We start from the raw sequence: 22,851 nt of genomic DNA, 5'->3' as shown, positions 1-22,851 counted from the left end.
ACACAACATAATAATGATAGTGATTAATATTCATCGCCAAGCCTCGGATTCTTAGGTTCGAACCTATTCTCTTGCTATCTCGTTGCTCTTGAAATATCACTTTTCTTTTTCGTTTTATGTACCAACGAATAACATACTTAAATTTTATAGGACCTATAAGACCTAATTCGTAGGTTAGGACATAAAATGAACTATTTTTCTTACCAGAACCTAAAAAAACCTAATTCGTTGTATTTAACCTACACGTCTATATTTTATTTATTTGAAAGCAACTGTGGAATTCGCTGAAATAGGACTGTCTTTAATTACAGCTTAAATATCTTATTGTAGGCTGCTTTCATTGAAAGGAAAGCTCTACCAATGCGGCGACAATATATAAAGAAGACAACAGTCTGTAGAAACGTCTAGCAATCAGTAGTGAACTAGTGATGCATATTTCCTTTTACTAATGGCAGGTACTTGTCAGTTTGTCATTCACCCATATGAAGTAGTTTTGTAAACCAATTTACCGACAGAGACATTGTCCATTTAACATTGTTATTCGGATAATATAATTCGATTTGCTTAATTAAAGAAATCATCATCATAAATTCTCAAGAACTGATCTACTGCGAGAGTGGATTGCAACCGACAAGTACTTTTCTGCAGATGGGAAAGTTATGTTCTGTCGAGCATATGAAAAACAAGTAAGGATTATTTTGTTGCTTGTATATATAGGCCTATATATCCCTTCCCCTTACATCTTTGCGCGTTTTAAATTTTGGTATGCAACTTAAACTTGTCCGTAGTGGAATAGTCTCTGGACCCAAAGTTATCAGGGTCAGACATTAAATAACAGGTGAGCTTGAAGGTTGAATTCTCGTCTCTTTTACCATCTGTTTCATTATTATGAAAACGCAGACTGAAAAGCTTCTAAAGTTTTTGATATTCCGTTTAGTCGTCTTGATCCGATCATACATGTTGTAGAGTACATGGAGGAGGCTTATCTCTGTAGAGTTATCATAATTTATTCGATCTCCCGTCTTGAAAAATGGGTTGAATTAGGGCTTCTTTCTATTTTATTGATCTTGTACGTGTCATCCAACAGATATTTAAAATTTAGAGTCACATCAATTTTAGTTCATGTGATCCACATTTCAGATTCTCAATATTTATGTCCTCAGTACCTGGGTATATTTTATTTCTGTTCGTTTCTAGTGCTCTTTCTAATTCTTCCACTGCCACAAACACAGATACATTTAAGTCCCTCTTTTTCTTTCTCGGTACATTGATGCACGATAAAAATTACGATACTTACACATTTGGTTTAGTTCTTGGAACAATGATAAACTGTGGTCATTGAGGTCTCGTGTCATGTCCGGATCATAAAGGAGATGACAAAACAACCGCAACACTTGATCGGCATCACAGGAGATAAATAGCACGCGCTGTATGGAGAGATACAATTCATTGTCTACCTGTCTTTGTGAAAGTGTGGCTAGCACTCAGCACCGTTTCCAACATGGTGAGTATTTAAACACTAGTAATATATTTCGCTATACCACATAAATCAATTTACAGGAACTCTACGCGATCGCGGCATAAATTTGAGACTTTATTTAAAATATTTCACCTGATTAAAAGAACTTAATAATTATACAGGGTAAACCTAAGTAATGTCATTAATTTCAGGGGATTATTATTTGAGATATTTCAAACAAAAAAGTTTAATACAATTTTGCTCGGCTTTGCTTCGTTTTCGAGATAAATATTGTTTTATATGAAACATTTCATAAGTGTTTTGGGGAAGCCATTGATTTAATGCTAAATATGCGTAGTCAATTTAATAGAGCAGGATATTATGAGAATATATGATTGAAAGAATTTTAGTTTAGTCTTTTAATGTGCAGAAATTTGATCCGAACAAATATAACATTTTAAAATTCATTTTCTGTCTTAAATGTTTGTGTTGTATCGGAAGCGGCCTTGGCATAGAGCTGATCCCTCATCTGGGGAGGCCCTCCATGTCCTTGTGTGGTCAAAAAAGTATCTATGTGATCCATAGCTTAATTCCTCTCCCGACAGGTCGCGGCCCTGTAAGGCCCGGATGGCGTGGGTCGTGTAAATGTACCAAGAAGGGAGAGGTTAAACTGAGAGAGAGAAAGAAAGAAAGAAAGAAAGAAAATTCATTTTCAAAATGAAATGTTACATTCGTTCAGATCAAATTTCTGCACATTTAAAGGACAAAACTAAAATTATTTCAGTCGTTTAGTATCATAATGCACTGCTCTCTTAAATTGCTTTATTATATTAGGAATTAATTCAATAATTTTCGCAAAATACGCTATGACATGTTTAATGTAAATATTTTTTTTCTCGAAAGGAATAAACGAGCAAAATTATATTAAACCTTTTTTGTTTGAAATATCTCAAAGAATAACCCTTTGAAATTAATGACATTACGGTTCACTCTGTTTATGTCAAGTAGTTGAAAGAATGTGTAAACATTTGCTAGTAAAAATTGAGCAAAATTCAAAATTCAGTTTACATATCATGAATTAATTTTTAGAACTCAAAGAAATGTATGTAAACAAACTTCCCCTAAAATAGGGGTTACCCTGAAGGACAAAGTATACCAAATATACTAGCATTAATAAATGCGTACAATTTTATGAAAATGTTTTCGTGAGAAATATAATTATTATTACGGTATGTTATTGATTTACTTTATATATGTGATTTCTCAGAAGATAGATTGAATATTTTAGAGATATCAAAGAAACAGTTTTGACCAAAGAGGGTTCAAGATTGAGCTCTTTGAAGAAATTAATATATATATATATATATATATATATATATATATATATATATATTACTGTTAAGGGTAATTATGTTCTTAAATTGGAGGTGCAATTTGTGCAAGGAAAATTGGTTTCGCTGATGTCTAATACAATTTTGAATATTTCTTCTCTACTTTATTTTATACATAATGAGTATGTTAATAAATTTTGCCATTAACTATAGAAATAAGAAATATTTTTTGATATTTGTGTAAAATTTAATTATTTTTATATGCATAACTTTTAATGAAAAATAACTTGAAATGACAAAGCAGTGTCTGTTCTCAGGTATGAAATACACTTAGGGCCTACATGCAGAATTTTGTGAATTTACCTAAAAAATGAATTTATGAGGAAAGCTAATTTTGAAAACGTGTCAGCCATGAGAAATGAGCTTCAAATTTACAGAAGATGAAAAGTTTTGTCCATATTTAAATAGCCAATCAATTGACACAGTCTCATGTTTTTCGGCGTAACTCGGAAAGTATTAGTGGGTAGTTTATACTTCATATTTACAATAGAAGAAGAAATATATTTTTTTATAAACATGCGAGAATGTTATGTTCGTCTAATTCTTTTTAAAATTTTAACAAAATTATTTCAAAATAAATATTAATAATTAATTACTAATGTCATATTTAAACATTTTTTCACGATGCTATTGAGGGAAGTACACTAAAAAAATTGCCTCACCAAAGAAAATAAGTATTATGAGCCTTTTTCAGTGAAGATGATAATACGACTGTACCTTATTGTGTCACTAACACGCTTCCTCCTTGTAGTGAATTATATAGCGGATAGGATTATAAATGTCGAAGTGAAACGAATTCAGTAGGATTTGGTAGCTTGATTTAAGGGCTTCAACATTTTTGATTACCTGTATTTTTGCTTAAGTTTTTCACGAGAAAAATACTATTAGTTCTTATGATCGAGGCAAGTAAATTCAGGTAAAAGGTAAACAACTAAAATATTAAGGAAGTGCGTAAGAACTACACAGTTTACATTTAACTAATCCTCGCTGATTACGTTGGTAGCGCTGTAAACAGAGATGGTGTGATAAAGGCAGACGTCAGGAATAGTTTTCAAAAGCTAGTAAGTCCATCTCTCGAGTGGGCACTTCTATTTATAAAGTGAGTAAATTTGTTATGAATTTAATGTTTTTATTTTCCTTTGAAAATTGAAAGTCCTAGATCTTTGCTTCTCTATTGCTGCAGAAATCGTAGTGAGAATTTGTGTTGTTCAGTGCGAAAGCTTAAAACAGCAAGTTGAAATAACCTAAGACAGGTCACTCCTGTGCATAAAATTGGCCAGTTCGTATATATTTTTACACACATCCTTTTTTTAATATTTGACACGATAGATCAAGTGTGTGGCACATAGTATCATACTTGTGTCAGGAATATGTAAAGATAAATTCATCTTCATTTTAGGCCATGGTAGCCCACAGAGGAGGTTAACGTTCTCACTGTAGCGACGTTCGGTATTGATATGATATAATTATATTTACGTCACAGCACTTCTTTACATGTAATGGTGTACCTCACATATTTTGTATCCTATGCCACTATTAACACATTATTTATTTATTTATTTATTTTGCTAATAATTGTGACATAAAATATAATATATACAGAAAAACTGTAGCTCGCCCCTGAAAGAGTAGAACTCGTGCTCACGGGCGGATTTTTGAATTGAAATTAAGAAGTATATAATACAATGTGTCTTATGTCTACTACGCAATAAGAATATATCGATTTAAATTTACAATTTTTAAATTTTTATAAAATCCATACAAAACTTTTTAAATTTAATACTAGAACTATTAGAATTATTACATTAACACATTCTTTGCAGTACACGTCTAAACAGATAACTCTAATTTACATTATGTATCTTTTTATTATTCGGACCAATCTTCCATTCAATATTTATCATATATTTTCTTTGCTATTCTTTATTTATTCACTAATCCTAATCTTTAATATTATATACTACTTTCAATTCCACTTTTTTCTAACCGATATTCAATAAATTCTCAATTTTACTTTTTATTATTTATTATCATTTTTATTATTTACCCTATTTTATCCATTGACATTTCCTCTTATATTTCTCATATATTCATTTACTAGTCTAATGTTCAAATGTTAGTACTACTTTTTTGCTGTCATTTATTCAATTCTCTTAACACTTTTTCACTATTATTATTCACTTTTCCAATTTGCGCTCACTTTCACTTTCTCATTACTCCACTTACACCAATTCCTTTCTCTCCGTTCTCACTCCCTGTAAATACTTCACTCTTTCTCTACACATTTGACTATTCATTTCCTCTCTCCCTGATACTTTTCGATCTTTTTCCAGTTCCACTTTAGTTGCACTTTTTAATCACATCCCCACTTTTTTAATCATATCTAATACCTCTGAAATTTTAATATCCAAATCCTTCTAACCTTTCTTTACTGTTCATCTCAGTCTTATTTTTATCTCTGTATTTCTTCCTATCTATTTCTTATTTTCTTTCAATTTCATTACTTCTAAAACTCACTGAATCTAGAAATGGGCTATCTATGCTGGTACTGTTTTGAGACTCGGTATTATTGGCAGTAGGGTTGTCAGACATGTGCCCGCCTCCATCACCCTCAAGGAATAACAGACATATGATCATTGTTGTCTGAAGGATATAGCCATCATCAATGTCCAAAATATCTGTGTGAAAGAAACAAATCAAAATATAAAGAGAAGGGTTCTCTTGAAAGAATTGATATTTTTCACACGAAACTGCAACTCGTGGAAAGAGTTAGAATTCTTTCACTTTCTGTTAATGTCAGATACAACACTTCTCCAGAAATACAAAGAACCTCCAGTTGAGGAATTTTGAAAGCCGATTAGAAAAGTGAAAGATCGGTGTATGACATGAAGATGCGTAGGTAAACTTCAGCCACAGTACGGTGCTAATCGTGTCAATGTTTTGTGTGAAATATTTATGTGTAAACAACGTAAATTATGCGACAAGTGTCGAATAGTTTCTGAGGTGAGGAAGACAAATGACTTTCCAGGTTTCGAAGAAGTGGACATGTAACTGATGACAAATCAATATAATGTGTAATTGTATGTGGTGATTAAAGTGCATTCATTATAAAATGTATGCATTTCATTGGATGTTACTTAAGCTCATGGTTACAGCTCTGGAAATATTAATTTCAACCATGAAAACACAGTTATTCCTAGACGTGAACATAGTGCGCAGTGCTCCCATAGATATGTAGAAAGGAGCAAAGCCCCTCCATAAGTTCAAAATGTAAAACATGAATGCACTTTATTTCCATGGAAAGCAGATTCATTTATGATATAATCTCAAATTATGTCTATACGCGACAATTTTCGAAAATTTGTTGTTTGTTGTTTGATACCGATTAAAGTAAAAATAGAACATGAAAGTTTAATGTTTCGTGACTCGAGAAAACAATGTAATAGGTAATCAAATACATCATATTTACTACCACTTTTTCCGAATAAAGCGGGATGAAACTTTTCAGATCTTCGTAGTTGTCTGTTTTCTATCTGTTGCATAAATTTATTATGGCATCAGTTCCTACTGAAAAACTGCACACGAATAAATCTTATTACATATAAGTTGTGTCAGTATAAAAAATACATCTCTCTCATCAATTGTGATCACATTACTGTTTTTTCTTTTCTAGTAAACTGGTGTTCAAAGATAATTGAGCCCTACTAATCGATAGTAATTCATAATTTGTTCGTGTAATTATGGCTTCATTAATTATTACTTCTACGAATAGATGCCGCACATGATCCCATATGCCCAAAAAATGGGCTCTCGGGCGATTTTGTAATATAACTATAGAGTTTATAACATCAGGTGGAATAATGAAGATGCATATGGATGTTACACTTCTTGAAACATCTCCAACCATTTATTTCTCAGTATTTAGTAGAGTTTGTCATGGATAAATAAACAGTGCAACTTTATCTTTTGTTACCACTCTATTATTTTATGTATTTGAATATTTTATAATTTCAGAAATCTATTATTTAAAGAATAAGTTCTGATTTTTAAATTTGGTTTAGGGGTAAATATCTATTTCAGAGGTTAGTTTCCTTTAACATAAAGCTATGACAGCTGAGTGTATGATAAGTGTCATCCATTGAGAACTAACGGAATTATTTCAAAGTTTGTCTATTTGTTATATTCTTTGGTTCTGTCTTATCCCGTGGTTAGTAAGTTATAGAGACCTGTAAAACTGCGCACACAACCGGTTTAGATTCGACCGGCTGGAGCTCAACCGGCTACGATGAACATCGGGCCGAATAACTCAGTTGTCGAGCGATTACGCCTGATGTATTGCAGAGTAGATAGAACATCAGGCGCATTTACATGAAAATAACGTTTTTCGAGTACACAATCGGAGTACAGGAAATTTACGTTGTCTTATTGAAAAAAAAAAAGTGTTTGCAAGTATTCTTACAGTTCATTCGACACTATAACACACATATTTTCTTTATTATTCTGAACTTGCAGTAACTTTATAAGTATCGTTTATATTTTAAACTTTTAGGGTTTTACTAATGAAAGTTGTTTATAGATATGTTAAACAATGTTATAGTTTTTCACAGAACAAGACGTGCACAAGCCATGTATATTTTTCTTACCAATAAACGCTATATAGCTGGCGTTTTTCTATACCAGTGTTAAACAGTATACGTCATAACTTCATCATTTGATTACGTCGTAACTCTTTCTCGTCACATATTAACTGAATGTTATTCGATTTGTATAACCCAATGATCGATATTACATAAGTTCATGTAAGATCGCGAATTATTTAGAACACAAATCTCACACAGAAATAAATGGTAAGGAGGAAGAAAATACGATCTCCAAATAACACCAGGTACATTTCACCATACAATAACTCTTTAACATTTTCTCAGTAGGCTATACAAACAGAGTAATAATATTGAAGGATATTTATTTTGTTTAATTACAAAAATATGTTTGATTCAAATAGGAATACAAATAATTTGACACTTTAATACATTTATTTTTGTATTTTGAACTTGCAGTAATTTGACTAGTAACAAATAAATGAACAATGGACACAGAGACATCGAAGGAAATAGACGTAATGTATAATGTGAAATATCATAATGTAAACATATTCAAAAATATGATTACAATTCATTATGAAACTAAATAGATAATAAGTACATAAGTCCATTATGACGTTTGTACTTTAAACTAAAAAAAATGTATAGGCCTACATCTAAAACAATAGTTGCATGCTTTTTAATTATTCTAATCATTTGCAATATTATTTATTAAGAAATCAATTTAAAAAGAGAAACAGTAATGTTATTTTCAACAATACGATTACTTTGGCTCCCAATGGTTGTTGTTCTGTACAAAATAAGTATAATTTACACATTTCTAAACTACGAATAACAAAAGAATAGCAAGATTTAGAAAAAATCATTCTGTACATAAAAGATCTACTTCAGAGAAAACAAGTGTCATTCAAAGAACTATTTTATTACACACGTGCTAATATCAACTATTTGATGTTCACAATTATTATTAGGGTCCATTATCATAGACTACATGATCAGAGTTAACTTCTTGTGTTTATGTATTAATAAATCTCTTTTACTAGTCTGAAGTTATTCTCGGTGGAAATACTTGTTCATGGAATGGCCAATATTCGTTTCACAAGTGTTGCTAGAAAGGCTAGAGTTGTTTGGTGATCTTTCCATCAATTTAGTATGTAGAAAATGAAATTAGCATAATGTATAATGTGAGATAAAATAAGTAAATAAATCCAAAACAGAATTACAATTAATTACAAAACATACAATTAAATAATTATTAACTCTAAATGCATTCCTCCAAAACAGTAGCTATTCATATACAGGGTAGAAGTGAAATAACCCTGCAGATTGTACGGGGCGATAAGGTTCACTTAAATGGATGGAAAACCTATATTACGTTTAATTCTCTAGTCATAGTAAACATACTAAAAGCATTGGTTGTAGTAGGTTTCAAAAGATATAAAGTTATTTTTGTTTTAGTTTTACTATTGATCGATTTTCCTGTTTTTTAAGTGTGTCATTATTGTAATATTATAATTCAGTTTTCTAGTGTAAGCAAAAATTACAACCTTGGTAATTTGTGGATACCCAAAGTTTTTTTCTACAATTTACGCTTTACAACGTCTGTAGTTTCACGCTGCATGCTGTGTGTTCCTCTTGATGATCCGCAGCTATAATATCTGCATGGTTCACTGTGATCTTCATTTTATACGCCAGAGCCGTCCACTCACAGAGAGATCGGATCAACTCGAATACACGTTAAACCGAATACTCAGGCAGTACGCAAGCAGATGTACTTCGCATACTGCCTATAAAGCCAGGCGTTCAGTAGCGTTATGCAAGTTTGTTGGGCTTTCAACCGGTTTTGCAGGACTCTAGTAAGTTAGCTTACACGATCAGAAAACTGTAGATCAGTTATCATTGAACGCCAATATATAACGAACAATATTGAACATAGCAAATAGTATAACCAGACAGTTTAAATCGAAGAATGGCCAAATGTAACTTGATTTATCTGCATAAAAGTGAAATTGTGTTTCATGTTACCCTAGATCATATATACCCAGATTGCTCGGCCTTATAGGCTTTGACGGTAACAACTTTTGTCAGGTTTCCTATGCTGCCATCTAGTTGTTACATGAGGGGTCACGTCATAACTCCTATTTTAATTGCATTTGCGACTGTACTGCCATCTCGTGTTCGTTTACGGCGGGCGAGTGGCGATCCTGGCGGTTGTTCACTTCAAAGTGCTGCGGATTTTAACATAGGGATGAGCAATCTGTTATTATATATGATCTAGGATGTCACGTCACATCCGTTTATTAATCCCTCACGGAAAGAAGCAAAATGCATTATTATTTGCATAAAAATATAAATGACTAAACTACATATTTTTTTTCTTTCTAAGGACCGAAGAATACTGTATATTAAATAATAAGTCAAATTGAGTGCTGGGTTCTTCCTGGGGGTAAAAAGGCGGTCGGAGCGTGGTGCCGGTCACACCACCTCTTCTAATGCCAAGGTCTCAAAAGCATAGAGTTCTGTCTCCAGACCTTTATGCGCCTTCAAAGCTTATAAAGGAATACATATTTTATTAGCTGATAAAGTGAAGTTTCCCATTGTATCCTATCTGGAGAAGTACTCATAATGGAACAAAACAAAACGAATACGAAATCTGTGTTCTTCTGTACCTTGAATTGTGGTAGGTAACTATCTCAATAAACAACAGCACTTCATTATTAACATAATATAGCCAGAAAAGATAAGATATGAACTGTGACTGCACACAAATGATCGAGCATAATCTGAGAAGACCAGAAGTGGCAATAAAGAAAATAGTACTGCACGTAAGTCCGCAGGGAACTAAAGGAAGAGGGACACCAGAAACGGGGATGACTTTTCTGTAGATAAGTTAAGCAAATATCTACGGATTCCATCCTACGAAGAAATTTGGAGGAAACCAAGCCCAATGTTCTACGGAGAAACTGAAATAAATTAATAGGATTTTAAATAGTATACCCAGGTAGAGGAAGCTCTCATCTTAGAACGTAATTTTACGTGTAAAGGAATTGTTTAAAAATAAGTTTGAAGTGAATGCAATTTTGAAATATAATCAATGAGAAGGATATGAGTTACGTTTTAGGCCCCTCCAAAATTGGTGTAATGTATAGGGTTATTCAAAAGTCACGAAAGATGTGAAACCTCATTAATTTTGTTAAAAAATTACTTCACGAAAAGAAAATAATAAAATGTTGTTCATAAAAGTTGGGGTACATAGAGAAGTCGGGATGGATTTGAAAGTGCTCTAATATCTTTTAAGAATTAAGTTTGTACAAAAATAGTAAAACGGGTTTGTTCATAATAGGATGAGGTTTATTCCGGTGTAAATCAATTTCAAAACAAAACAATTGCCGCATTCACATCATTTTCTACGAACTTAGGTTTACCACAATGTTTTTTTTATGTACTACTGAAACTGTCCCTTCAATTTTTTTTTTTACAAACTTCCATAATGACGAATAATTGCAAGATTCATACCTTAATCTATTTACAATTTGTAATATTCTTAATGCCTTCAGCAAATTATATTACATTCATAGTAACAGAATAAGGCTAATTTGAATTTTATGATGCATTACCATTATTTTCTGGTATGAATTTGAAAGAAAAAAAACATCAGCTTATGCCTGAATAACCTGAGTTGCTGTATAATTATTGTGTTTGTCACAGAAACAATTCAGACAAAAGTTTATGTGAAAATAAAACCTAACATTTAATGAAAAATAACCGTATTTTTAATAAACTTACTTCTTAACAAAGTCGGTGAATTTGAATACTACTATGTTACTATAATTAAATAAGGTCTAAACTGAATGCTATGGAAATAAGAAAATAATATTTAAATTAAATTGCTTAACAAAATATTAAATAATAAAACTAAGATTAATTAATTTAACGTGTGTAATGTTGTTATATGTATTCGATATTCTTCAGGAACACAATGGAAGTCCCGTCTCGAGGCAACGGTCAAGAACACGTTTGATGTTTGAAACATTTCATGCGGCCATCAAGTACACAGAAACAAATGTGCGATATAAAATTATTATACATAATAGTAAGTGTGCAATATAAATTTTATTATGATACATAGAAATAAATGTGTAATATAAATTTAATATGATGCATAGAAATAAATTTGCAATATGAATTACGATACATAGAAACAAATGTGCAATGTAAATAATGATACATCATGGAAATAAATGTACATAAATGTACAATATAAATTATGATACATAAAAACAAATGTGCAATATAAATTATGATACATAAAAACAAATGTGCAATATAAATTATGATACATAGAAAAATGTGCAATATAGTTTATATTGCAGATTTGTTTCTATGTATTCTATGGTCGGATGAAATGTTTCAAACTTCAATCTTCTTGACCGTTGCCTCCAGATAGAGATTTTCATCGAGTTTCTGAAGAATATAAATCGAACACTTCATTCTCATAATTAACTATAGATGGCAGAACATACCAGATAGAGCCAAGGTCGCTAGATGTCTCTGACGAACAGCTGTTAGTCGACTTAGACTTATCGACGGACCTTGGATAGAGCTAGCAATGATATATGTTACCCGCAATACGGATGTGATGGAGAAGTTGCCGCAGTAGCACGGCACTCTCTACATTATTATTCTCATACATAAAAATGACACGTACAATACATGTAATTCAGACTGCGATGTATTTAGGAGTAACTCATATCTATTAAGCATTTCGTTATGTAAGTATTGGTTCACATACCTTTTAAAAACTATAAGTATAAAGATGGCAACCAAATTTTAACTGAAAAACTAAAAAAATAATTTTTGTATTACGTTACTGTTCTGCGTCATATGAGAAGAGAAGATGAATGTGCAATAAAACATATTATAAGTAAGCGCTTTTTTCAATATAGTAAGGTCCAGGTTAATTATTTTCGACATATTTCTAATAAGATCAGAAATCTTGATCGTTGTGTTTTGAGAAAGAAATATATGTTGAAATTAAAAACCCAGAGAGTTCACTTATGAAATAATTATACCAATTATTGGTAATGGCAAGGAAATTAATACGTGAAAATACTTTTCTCGAGAAAACCTCCCCTTCATTATTGCTTTAATTGTCCTTTAGTACGTCATTATAACGCGACAAAAGTAATTTCGCGACTTTAGCACATCAGACTTTCATCCGCCATGCGATATCCCATGTAGGGTCAAGGTCTATTACCCGACTGCTGGCCTCACGTCCATATACCTCGGCAAGGATGAACTATCATTCAACCAGTACGGCAGTAATATAAGGTTAGCATGATGATTTCCCAACCGTTACAGTTGGCTTGTGATATAGAATTTTGCTACTCAATGTAACTTCTCAAATTTATCACATTGCTGGGTAAACATCTAATAAATAAATTGGCAGAATCTTCATGACAAAATTTCAAATTTGATCCCTGCTTTTGTATTAATTCACACACGCGTAACAATTATAGTTTTGAAGTAGTACATTAAAAAATGAATGGAATACAAAAGTCTTTTCTCTATAAAATAGGTATATTATAAACGCCGTTAGTCTTAATTAAATGAATGATATACAAAATGGCTTTTCTCCATAAAATAACAATGTTCTTCAACGCTGTTAGTCTAAATTAAATTAATGGAGTATAAAATATCTTTTCTCTATAAAAGAGGTGCATTATTAAACGCTGTTAGTCTAAATTAAATGAATGGAATGCAACATGTCTTTTCTCTATAAAATAGGTGCATTCTTAAACATTGTTAGTCTAAATTAAATGAATAAAATACAATATGTTTTTCCTCTGAATAATAATTTAATATAATGGTAACAACATATTACCGTAAAAACAGCTTGTTACGAAATCACACAATAAAATCTTGCACAGAATAGGGACCGATGACGGGCTTATGTGATGGTGGCAATGAACCTCCGGGTTCCTTAAAAGCCGTAAGAAAGTATGTAAATAAGTAAGTAAGTAAATAAAATGCCAAGTTTTTGAGAAAAAAATGCATTTATGTATTTTTTTTAACTAAATATGGCATTTCAGAAATTATGTCAATTTCCTTTGGTGTAATTCTTAAGATATTAGTCGCAAATCATATAATATTGCAAATGTAATATAATATTGCAAACTTTCCATTTTCTTGATGAAGTCCGACTTGTAGTTCGCATAATGGGCATACGTCTAAGAGTTCACATTTTCTTGTTTACAGATGAAGACCTTCTTATTCTTCGCTCTGCTTCTGGTTTGCGTTGTTGCATGGGATGATCTCAGCTACTGGAACTACGGCCGAGGATATGGTCATGGATACTATGGTGCTCCGAACTACAACTACTGGGATATGTACCGTGGATACGGCCGGTACGATCCCTGCGAATATCACGACTGCGGCGACGGCCTGGACATCGAAATCGAATCCTACTGACTTCAAACCGTTAGCATTAGCATCGTGCTAACATAATAAAACTCCTGGTGGAGATGGAGAGAAAGAGTTACCAACACTTCATAAAATTCGGAACAGTTTTGTCATTATTGTCAGTTGTTTTATAAAGATGCTCAAGGAAAATGACAAGATAGTATAAAATTGAACAATTAATAATACTATGGATAAAAGTTACAATTATTTCTTTTCACATTATTATTATGCCTATTTCATAAACCTTCTACTTTTTCTTTACAAATTGTGAATAATGTGATAATTTCTGTCACCTTCTTGGCAAGCTTTTCTCCAAAAATTCAAACTTCTTGTTTGTATCAACTTCGGTCATATACTCCTTCTTCTGTGGTTTATATCGAAGTCTATTTCTTCATCTGTAGGACTATATAGCCTGAGTTTTAGATTTACCCGGTGGTTAGCCTGTTTCTTTATTATCCTTTTGTTGGCCAGTATCAAATATTCTGTAATTTACAATACTGTTACCGCAACTAAAGAATCGACTTCTATCTTCTATGGAGAAGCATGAGGAAATAACCAGCGTACGGCTTTGCAGTTAGAAGTATTCTCTTCCCCACCCCAGAAGCAGACAGCATGCAGGAAGGCAGACAAAGATTTTGTGTTCCATACTGGTAGCTGAGCTAAGGATCTATGAAGAAAAGTCTTCTTCTCTTGCCTTATAGCTCAGGAAAAGCAAGGGACGAATCCAATTAGCTAGCCGATGAGTTTAGCACATAGAAGAGTTGTTATGTTAGAAGTCGGTTCTTTGTTGCAAGGATTTAATAGCTAATACTTTCCTTTATTTTTCTATCTATAAGCGTTTTCATCTCAAGATAAACCAATAATTTTGAACTTTTAACTTATATTTGTAAATCTCAGTTATAATTTGTTTATATCTTGCAAAATAGCCTTCCAAATTTGAGATTTATAACGACAGGACTACTGGATATTACACGGAGGAACTTTGGTTAAAATATTGTCTAGCCTAAGTGAAATACTAGATAGACAAAGACAAGATTGTCTTCATATAATCCCACTACTCTGTCATTATTACTCTAATTATTTTTATTAATAAAACAAACAAACAAACAAAAGCAAAGAATGAAAATAACTGGACAGTCTCTTTGTACGTACATGTAATAAAATGACAATTATATCAGTGTCCAATAATTTTGACTGGTTTAAAAATTATATTACATTATATTGTATTCTTTGTCAACATAAATAAAATATAATTTACAATTGAAAGTTTTCATGCATTTTTAGTATGTATTTCCAAGCATAATTTTAGCAGAGATGTCGCCATGTAATTTGTCCCCGACGCAGAAATCAATTTCTGGTCAGTCACTTCTACCTTCAAATCATGTGACGGGAGTTTTGCCTTTTCTACACTCCTCTCCCCAATACTGCTCCCAGCCGCTCAGACACGCTCAGTTCGCATGCGGTAGATCAGGCTGTAAGCTCCACCCTCCCAACTGCCCGCCTCCCCGCCACCATCTGCGCATTTCGCGGGCAAATTACATGGCGACATCTCTACAAGAAATTCTTAAAGATTGAGGTAATATGAGATATTTTTAATTGCGATGTATTCTCTCACATCTAGGCCAATATAGTGTTAATTATCGAAAATGAAGGAATATGCATTCTTAGAAATCTTAACATTTTAGCCTACTTATAGTTAAAGATGATAAATCAACATATCTATCGTTTTAGTTTTCCCATAAAAGTTAATATCTTCCTTCTACAGAACCTAGTTAACCACATGTATGATATCACCATGGACAGGTGCGACTGAACGTTTTCTTTCTTCGAGTAATTAGGTTCGAAAGGAAGAATGGAGTAAAAAGTCTTCGAGATGGGATTCTTATACAGACTCAGCTGATTATGGTAATGATGATATTTGCGAAGATTTAGTGAATATAATATATCGAGAGCATCATACCAGAAGAGTGTATCAACAAATGTTGTGTTACTGAAATATTTTAATGTAACACATTACAGTTTGAAAACAATCGTTTGGGAATTACAATGGACATGACTCCAAGAAAATACCTTGTTATGTATACAAGGATATGAGAAGACATTCCATATTTATACTGGGTATTCATTTCAAAGTGTGTCATGACGTCACTGTTGGTGAGTCAGCGATTTGAAGCGAGTTTCAGCTTTTATGTCAGAGAAGTTGCCTATTAATCAAGGCGTTCAATCTGAACTTGAGAACGCGTACGATATAACTTGAACGTTGTAGCAACAGATGGCGGTCTGTACGGTCTTTGTGCTACCATAACCTCTTTGGAACTGTGTTTTGCGCGGGCAAGTCGTAAGCAGGGTATTTGTTATCATCGGTTGCGTACCGCAACATTCCACAACACAAAACAAATACTCCGTGTCCATGTTGACCGTCGAAGTTAATGTCAACAAATACTGTACGTAAGTAATCGTCTTAACCCTCTCCCCATATCCCGACAGTAAGAAAAAACTCACCTCAGTACGTGTTTCCAATCAGTTCACATTCCTGCGACTACCGGCGTTACGGTACGTATCGGTAAGTACTCTTCTGAATGAACGCAGTACTTGCTAGACAACTTCTCTGGCACATAGGTAATACGCCTCTGCGGAAGTGTAGAAAGATTGTATTCTCTAGGCTCATCGGCTAGCCACATGACGACATACAGCGAGCCGTGATACACTTTGAACTGAACACCCAGTATTTCTATAAAGTAAACTTGCAGTTTTCATTACACATCTTTCTGACATGATGCCTTCGATATTACGTTATATACATTTTATATCTTAGATTTTGAATTATTCTACATCGACTTAAAAATTGCACAATAGTTTTTATATTCTCCTCAGCTTTGTGCATAAACTATGTCTTCTGATATGGTTATTAATTCTACACAATAATATTCTAATAATTGAAATGGTATTTTTATACATCCAGATCTGGAATAATATTAAATCTGAATTTTCTTTCCTTAGAAATATTTGCTCACTTCAGTTTTCCTTCTAACTCTGTATTTTACTTTCCACAGTTTTATCTCTTTCTTTTTCAGTAAGGACTGAACTTCGGAACGCACTATAGATATAACTTTACTATTGATAAACCATGAAAGTATTCCTTTGTTGTTGACAATATGGTACACGTCATTGGTTTAAAGTTACTTAACATGTTTTCAATCCATTGCAGTGTCCTCAAATCTATCGTTCTCGTATACCGTTAGAAGACTTTGCCCAATACAACATTTGAGAAAGGCACGTGATAGGGGACAAGCACATGGGTATATCTCGTCTTAAAATAAAATATCCTTCCTTTGGATTTAAGTGAAAAGAAAAACGTTTACTTGTCTTGAACAAAGTTTATTCAAAACGTTTAAAATAGTCACTCAGCGGACGAGCTTACGTAAAGTTTTCTATTTCACTCTCATGATCAATGTCACTACATGACTCTTCTTAACGGGAGTTTTACGTCAGGCATCTTTCAAGTACACGTACGTACGTTTTTAGAGTAATGAGATAAGCTAACACTACATTTAACAAGAAAATGACGTCAGGAAGGACGTATGTCCTCTTAACTATGACGTAGGCTATAACTTATGTTACAGTTACTGCAAATATTTGTGTATTTCATCATGTAAAAAAGAATAAAATATATTAATAAGAAATATATATATATATATATATATAATTAATAAAAATTAATATAAGGTTATTTATATGAATGAAAATTTGTGAAGTACTTCTTTTATACATTTCTATGATTTCTGAAAAGAGTACACAAGCAATAATGTATTCAATACGTATTACAGATAATGACGAAAACACAATTCTTACTGAGGTACTAGTTGTATTGTATTCTTCAAAATTTACTTAGAAGAGGTACGTGTTATTCATTTCAAGAAATTTATTTTAGCGCTTAAGTTTAACGCGAACTACATGTCTGAAATGCCTTTCAGTTCATAACCAATACGTATGATTTCAGATAAAAGAATTAAAATTATTGTTACATTGTACGTGAAGCTTCCTATTATGACTCCGTACTGTAGTATGTACTCTATATGTACCTGAAATCAAGTAAACACACATATTTTATATATATATATAAGTTATATACATTATTATTATTATTATTATTATTATTATTATTATTATTATTATTATTATTATTATTATTATTTTGCTTAATGTTCTGTTACATATTACCTTTTTTGAAATCAAAGAGGTGAAGTAATTCTAGTTTATACCGTAAATTATCAAAAAATATTTATAGATGGAAGTTTTACATAAAATTTCACTAAAATCAGTAATTTGTGTTAAAGTTGAATGACGTTATTATTCGAGGGTTAGCTGAAAGGGGTATATTTTTGCGTAATACTGACGCGACTCTGCTTTGGATGCTATTAACTTAATATTTTTGGCGTTCTTATAGAAATATGATTTAGATGAAGGACTGAAGACTTATCTGTCTAAAATGATGCTTATTTTATTTCCAGAATAATATTTTACGTACATTGTTTAAATACTAATCCAAAATCACTTAATTCTATTCAAAATTTTACAGACTTTCAATCGCTTGGTACGGCTAAACCGTAAAAGATGGATCTTGACTCATTGTGAGCGTAATGCATTAATAATGCGACCTTATCACAAATGCAAAACATTTTGATCCATCTCGTACGGTTTAGTCCGAGTATTTAGGGTCATTTTTGTTTGCCATTACGCAAAAGCTACGCTGAAAGCATGACGCAGTAACTTTACAACGGACAGAGTATGACGTCACACACAACTCAACATGTCTACAGGAAAGAGTCGCCGTGAATATATGACATTTTATAGGGAAAGAAAATGTGAAGATTAAATAATTCCTCCATCTTACGATGTTTGGTGACGTATACACGCCCGTTGATGTATTTAAATTCATAAAATAATTCCTAATCAAATAATAATGTATCCAGACGAAGAAAGACTAAAGCTGAATAAATACTTAAGTATAAACAACGTAAAACTGAATCAATGACATTACAAATGTCTGCGTCAATCATACCTATGTGATTTTAATGCCAAGATAAAGTTGTTTTAATGCAAAATCTAATATTTAAAGTTATTCAATGTTAATCCTGAATGCAGGTTCCCTAAGCATTATTTCCCTCTTATATTTGTCGAAAAATGTAATTGAATTAATGTTTATAGATTACTGTTTTATGTAACTATATCTTGTACTGAATCTAAAATGTTTAATTGCAAGAAATATGAAATGTTGAAGTACTTTCGACGTACGAATATTATTACTCGTTATGGTACTGTTTATGCACATGTTTGGATACGCCAGTTGTTTTGCCTTGAAGCTTTGTATCATTGACCATGTATTCGTCGTCTTGGTGTGAAGCTGCCTTCTTTCTTGTTTTCAGTGCCAAGTTAATTAAGTATTCCTTCCTAATATGTTGGTTAATCCTGTTTATTCCATTTCCAGGCACCAATAAACCATATTTGTTGGAGATGCAAGTGTAAACAAGTTTCAGATAGAATTTTAACAGCGCAATATCTTGCTAACATTGATAAAATAAAGCAGTGATTTAAAATGTTACTAAAATCATTTCATCTGAAAGACTGCTTATTATGCATCAACGCAAGTTGAACAATTCGTTCATACACGTTAAAGTGTACATAGATTCAGAAGTTTCAATTAAAATAAGGAAGCATCACAGTTTAGCTTCTATAAAATCGTGAATAGAAGCGGGACCTGGACAATAATAGGAAAATAATTGAATGTAATAAAGGCAAAGGAATTAAGGTTTTTAGGAAGCATAAAAATTTGCATAATACGAGGTAGAGTTGCGATTGTTGGGAATGAAGATACAATAAATTATCTTAACGTATTTCAAATGCATTTTAACACAGTGCAAAGAAAGTGATATCTTTAGGATAGCCTATATGTATAAATGGATAACCAGTTTTAAATAGGGAGCAAAGGAGAGAGAATTAAAAGTCATACATCAATGCGGCAGAAAATGTAAGGCGGAAACAGATATAATATTTTTACTGTTCAGTACGATGCCGAAATATGAAAAATGCTTTGAATACATTATATACAAAAATAAAACTTTATTACTGAATATATTCATACAAAACAAGTGAAAATATAAAAATAAATAATTATAAAAAATTAATGTATTATAAAAGGCATGATCATGAAAACAACTCAAAGTATATTACTGTCCCTTAGTCATAATCATAATCGTACGTGGGAATGGACCTAGATACGTCTCTGGAGGACCTTCGACGAGCAGCGCTGTCATGCCTGTAGCTGAAGAGTGGCCTGAAGATAATCGTCTCAGCCACTGCCATCTTTTCGTCCTGATCTTCCTCTACTTTTTCGTCATAAACTTTCTCGTCGTACTGTGCAATTTGTCGTTTGACGACTTCCTGTTGAGCAGCTTCCATTGTCGTGGCTGGATCCTCACTTGATGGTACTTTCCTGACAGCATATACCACATCGTCATCACCTCGGAGCTTGAGAATTCGTATCAGGAACACCAATTCTTCTTCTTCTGGGGCTTCCTCGGTTGTGGATGGTTCTTCAGAAGATGTTTCTTCTGGCACTTCACTGGAAGATTCTTCTAGTGTGTTCTCTGTTGTGGCTGGTTTCCCAGATGGTTTGTCTGGTATTTCGTTGGAAGATTCGTCTGTGCTTTCCATATTCAGTGATGGATCGGTTGTTACTGAACGTGGTTGCCTGTTTGGATTGAGGGCCTCCATATCTTGTGGAAGTTTCAAAACTTCAACGAAAATTCCCATCTTCTCTCGTTGTGGTGTCTCGATAATATCCAGTGGAAGGGCACATGCCAAAGAAGCCATTGTTAAGGCTGCAACAACTGCGATCTGTAAGCAAGATGAAACGAAACATAAGTAATTGTATTGCAAGCAGCAACATGATTTACCTACTAAGTTACACTTATGTGAAATGAATTAAAAATTGATGACCAATTTAGAAACTTTTTAAATAAAATATTTAAAGTAAACATTTCATCTAAGACTGAGTATGTCAGTCCTAGTCAATTCCAAGTTCATAAAGAATACGTAGATTATAGGGGGAGCTAATATTTCGAGTACAAAAAAGCTAATTAAGATATTTCATATTTATTCTTGACGAATGGTAGATATACGACTATAACACCAGCAAACAGTGTATATTTATTTTCAACCCTAACATAAAGTCTAACATGAATAAAACTGTAGCGAGTTATTTCACAAAAGAGACTAAAAAAGAGAATTTAAGACAAGAACAATATTGGTGTAGAAGAATTGTAGCGATAGTAAAGAGTAAAGCAGTTTATTGAACAATAATTGGTAATAATTTTGCTATTATGTGTACTTCCTCCTGAATAAAAACCAGAAAAATAGCATAATATTGCTCAAGTTACTCCTCATCACTTTGAATTATGTATTTATATTATATAAATTAATAGATTATAAGTATTTTGTCACAGAAAATATATGTTCAACGTATAAGATGAATACCTGAAGTTAAGTGAACAGTTTTAGAGTTAAGTGCTGCGTTATATCTGTTGTGTAGTATTGGTTCTAATATTCTCATTACAAATTGGATTATTTCAATAGTAGAGCAGCAGTTAATAGATCTCATAAATTACATTTATGTTTCTCTTAGTGAGCTGAAACAGTTCAATTTTCTTAAGTGATATGAAAAATTTTAACATGGGGAAGTGTAAGTATCGAACACAACTTTCTCATTTAAAGTGAAGTTAAAAAAATGAAATTTGCAACGCCCGCCCTGCACAAATCCGGACTACATGAGAGATTTCTATAACTGGGAGAAGCAAGATCTGCGCACCTAGTAGCTATAGAAACCACTCAGTACCTCTCGTGTAGTCCGCATTTGTGCGAGGCAGCGTCGGTTCAGAAAAACAAAGTCTCTACGGATTCTTGCTCCGCAAAGTACTCACCGAGTATCGGGCCATGCTGTAGTAGTAGCTAGCTTGTTCTCTGTGACTGGTTGAGTCTGTATGCGAAGAAGCTCTGATGCCCTGCAATGGCTCAGTCTCATATTTATACGACATCACCACAAATTAGTGCAATCATTCTGCATTAGCACCTTAACTCATATGACGTATGTTGCAATCACTGAACGCAATTGCCTGACAAGCACAGGTGATAATTACTACGGAAGCATATATCTGGAATAATGTTGCTCAAAAATATCCAAATATTGTCACAAGATGTTGCAAAAGTTGTTGATGTTTCCCATTTATCTTAATTAATTTAAATATTGCGTTTTTCCCTCAGCATATTGTCAATCCACTTGTGCCTCTGAAATGGCCTTAACGTAAGATCCAAGCTACGAGTACATTCGATGTACATATTTAGTTCGGCTATACTCGGCTTCCTGTGCTAAGAACATAAACAAGTTGACGTCGGAAATGAGTTGGAGGTGTGAACATTTGCACTGAAAAATATTTATTTATCTGTACTACCTGTAAGAATCATCATGTAGATCCCGAAGTTGTTATTACGGTTCACTCAGGAAATTTCTCGAAATCTCTAAACACCCAAACGTACTGTTTTCTATATTGTATTTCATTGTCTGACAGGCGTCGTAAGCATTGCAGGCAGGGAAAAGGAGAAGGATAATTGTTCATCAACCAGTGGCAGAGGTCAAATACCAGGCTTATCTTGAATTTGGACGGAGGTAGAACGCTACAGACCAACCAACACGTTCCCGACCAAATTGTCGAATCCATTTTTCAGGACCGTAAATCCGCAGAATTAACATTTTTCCGATTCGGTTATCCCGAATCTAGTTTTCTGAATGGATATTTTTCCGAATCGGTTATTCCGAATCTACTTTGTATTATTTATTAAAAAATAAGTATTTAAATTTCTATAGTAGGATAATAAATAAATA

The 22,851-nt window shown here is 32.7% G+C and overlaps 1 protein-coding gene and 1 long non-coding RNA gene across 2 annotated transcripts; one reads left to right on the top strand and one right to left on the bottom strand.

Annotated features, from left to right (window-relative positions):
* Positions 1 to 1,367: 1,367 nt before the first annotated feature.
* LOC138699926 (uncharacterized) lies at positions 1,368 to 15,179 on the top strand. Its single transcript, XR_011332133.1, has 2 exons — positions 1,368 to 1,504; positions 13,710 to 15,179. It is a non-coding gene; the product is annotated as an uncharacterized lncRNA (long non-coding RNA).
* Positions 15,180 to 20,009: 4,830 nt separating this feature from the next.
* Positions 20,010 to 22,052, bottom strand: LOC138699917 (cancer/testis antigen family 47 member C1-like). Its single transcript, XM_069826113.1, has 2 exons — positions 21,893 to 22,052; positions 20,010 to 20,810 (listed from the first exon to the last, which is right to left on the bottom strand). The coding sequence occupies exons 1-2, from the start codon at positions 22,004 to 22,006 to the stop codon at positions 20,151 to 20,153; spliced, it is 774 nt and encodes a 257-aa protein (XP_069682214.1). The 5' UTR covers positions 22,007 to 22,052; the 3' UTR covers positions 20,010 to 20,150.
* Positions 22,053 to 22,851: the final 799 nt, after the last annotated feature.

This window comes from Periplaneta americana, chromosome 5 (assembly GCF_040183065.1).
Source record: "Periplaneta americana isolate PAMFEO1 chromosome 5, P.americana_PAMFEO1_priV1, whole genome shotgun sequence".
In the NCBI taxonomy this organism is placed as follows: domain Eukaryota; kingdom Metazoa; phylum Arthropoda; class Insecta; order Blattodea; family Blattidae; genus Periplaneta; species Periplaneta americana.
This window is presented reverse-complemented; position numbering and strand designations above follow the sequence as displayed.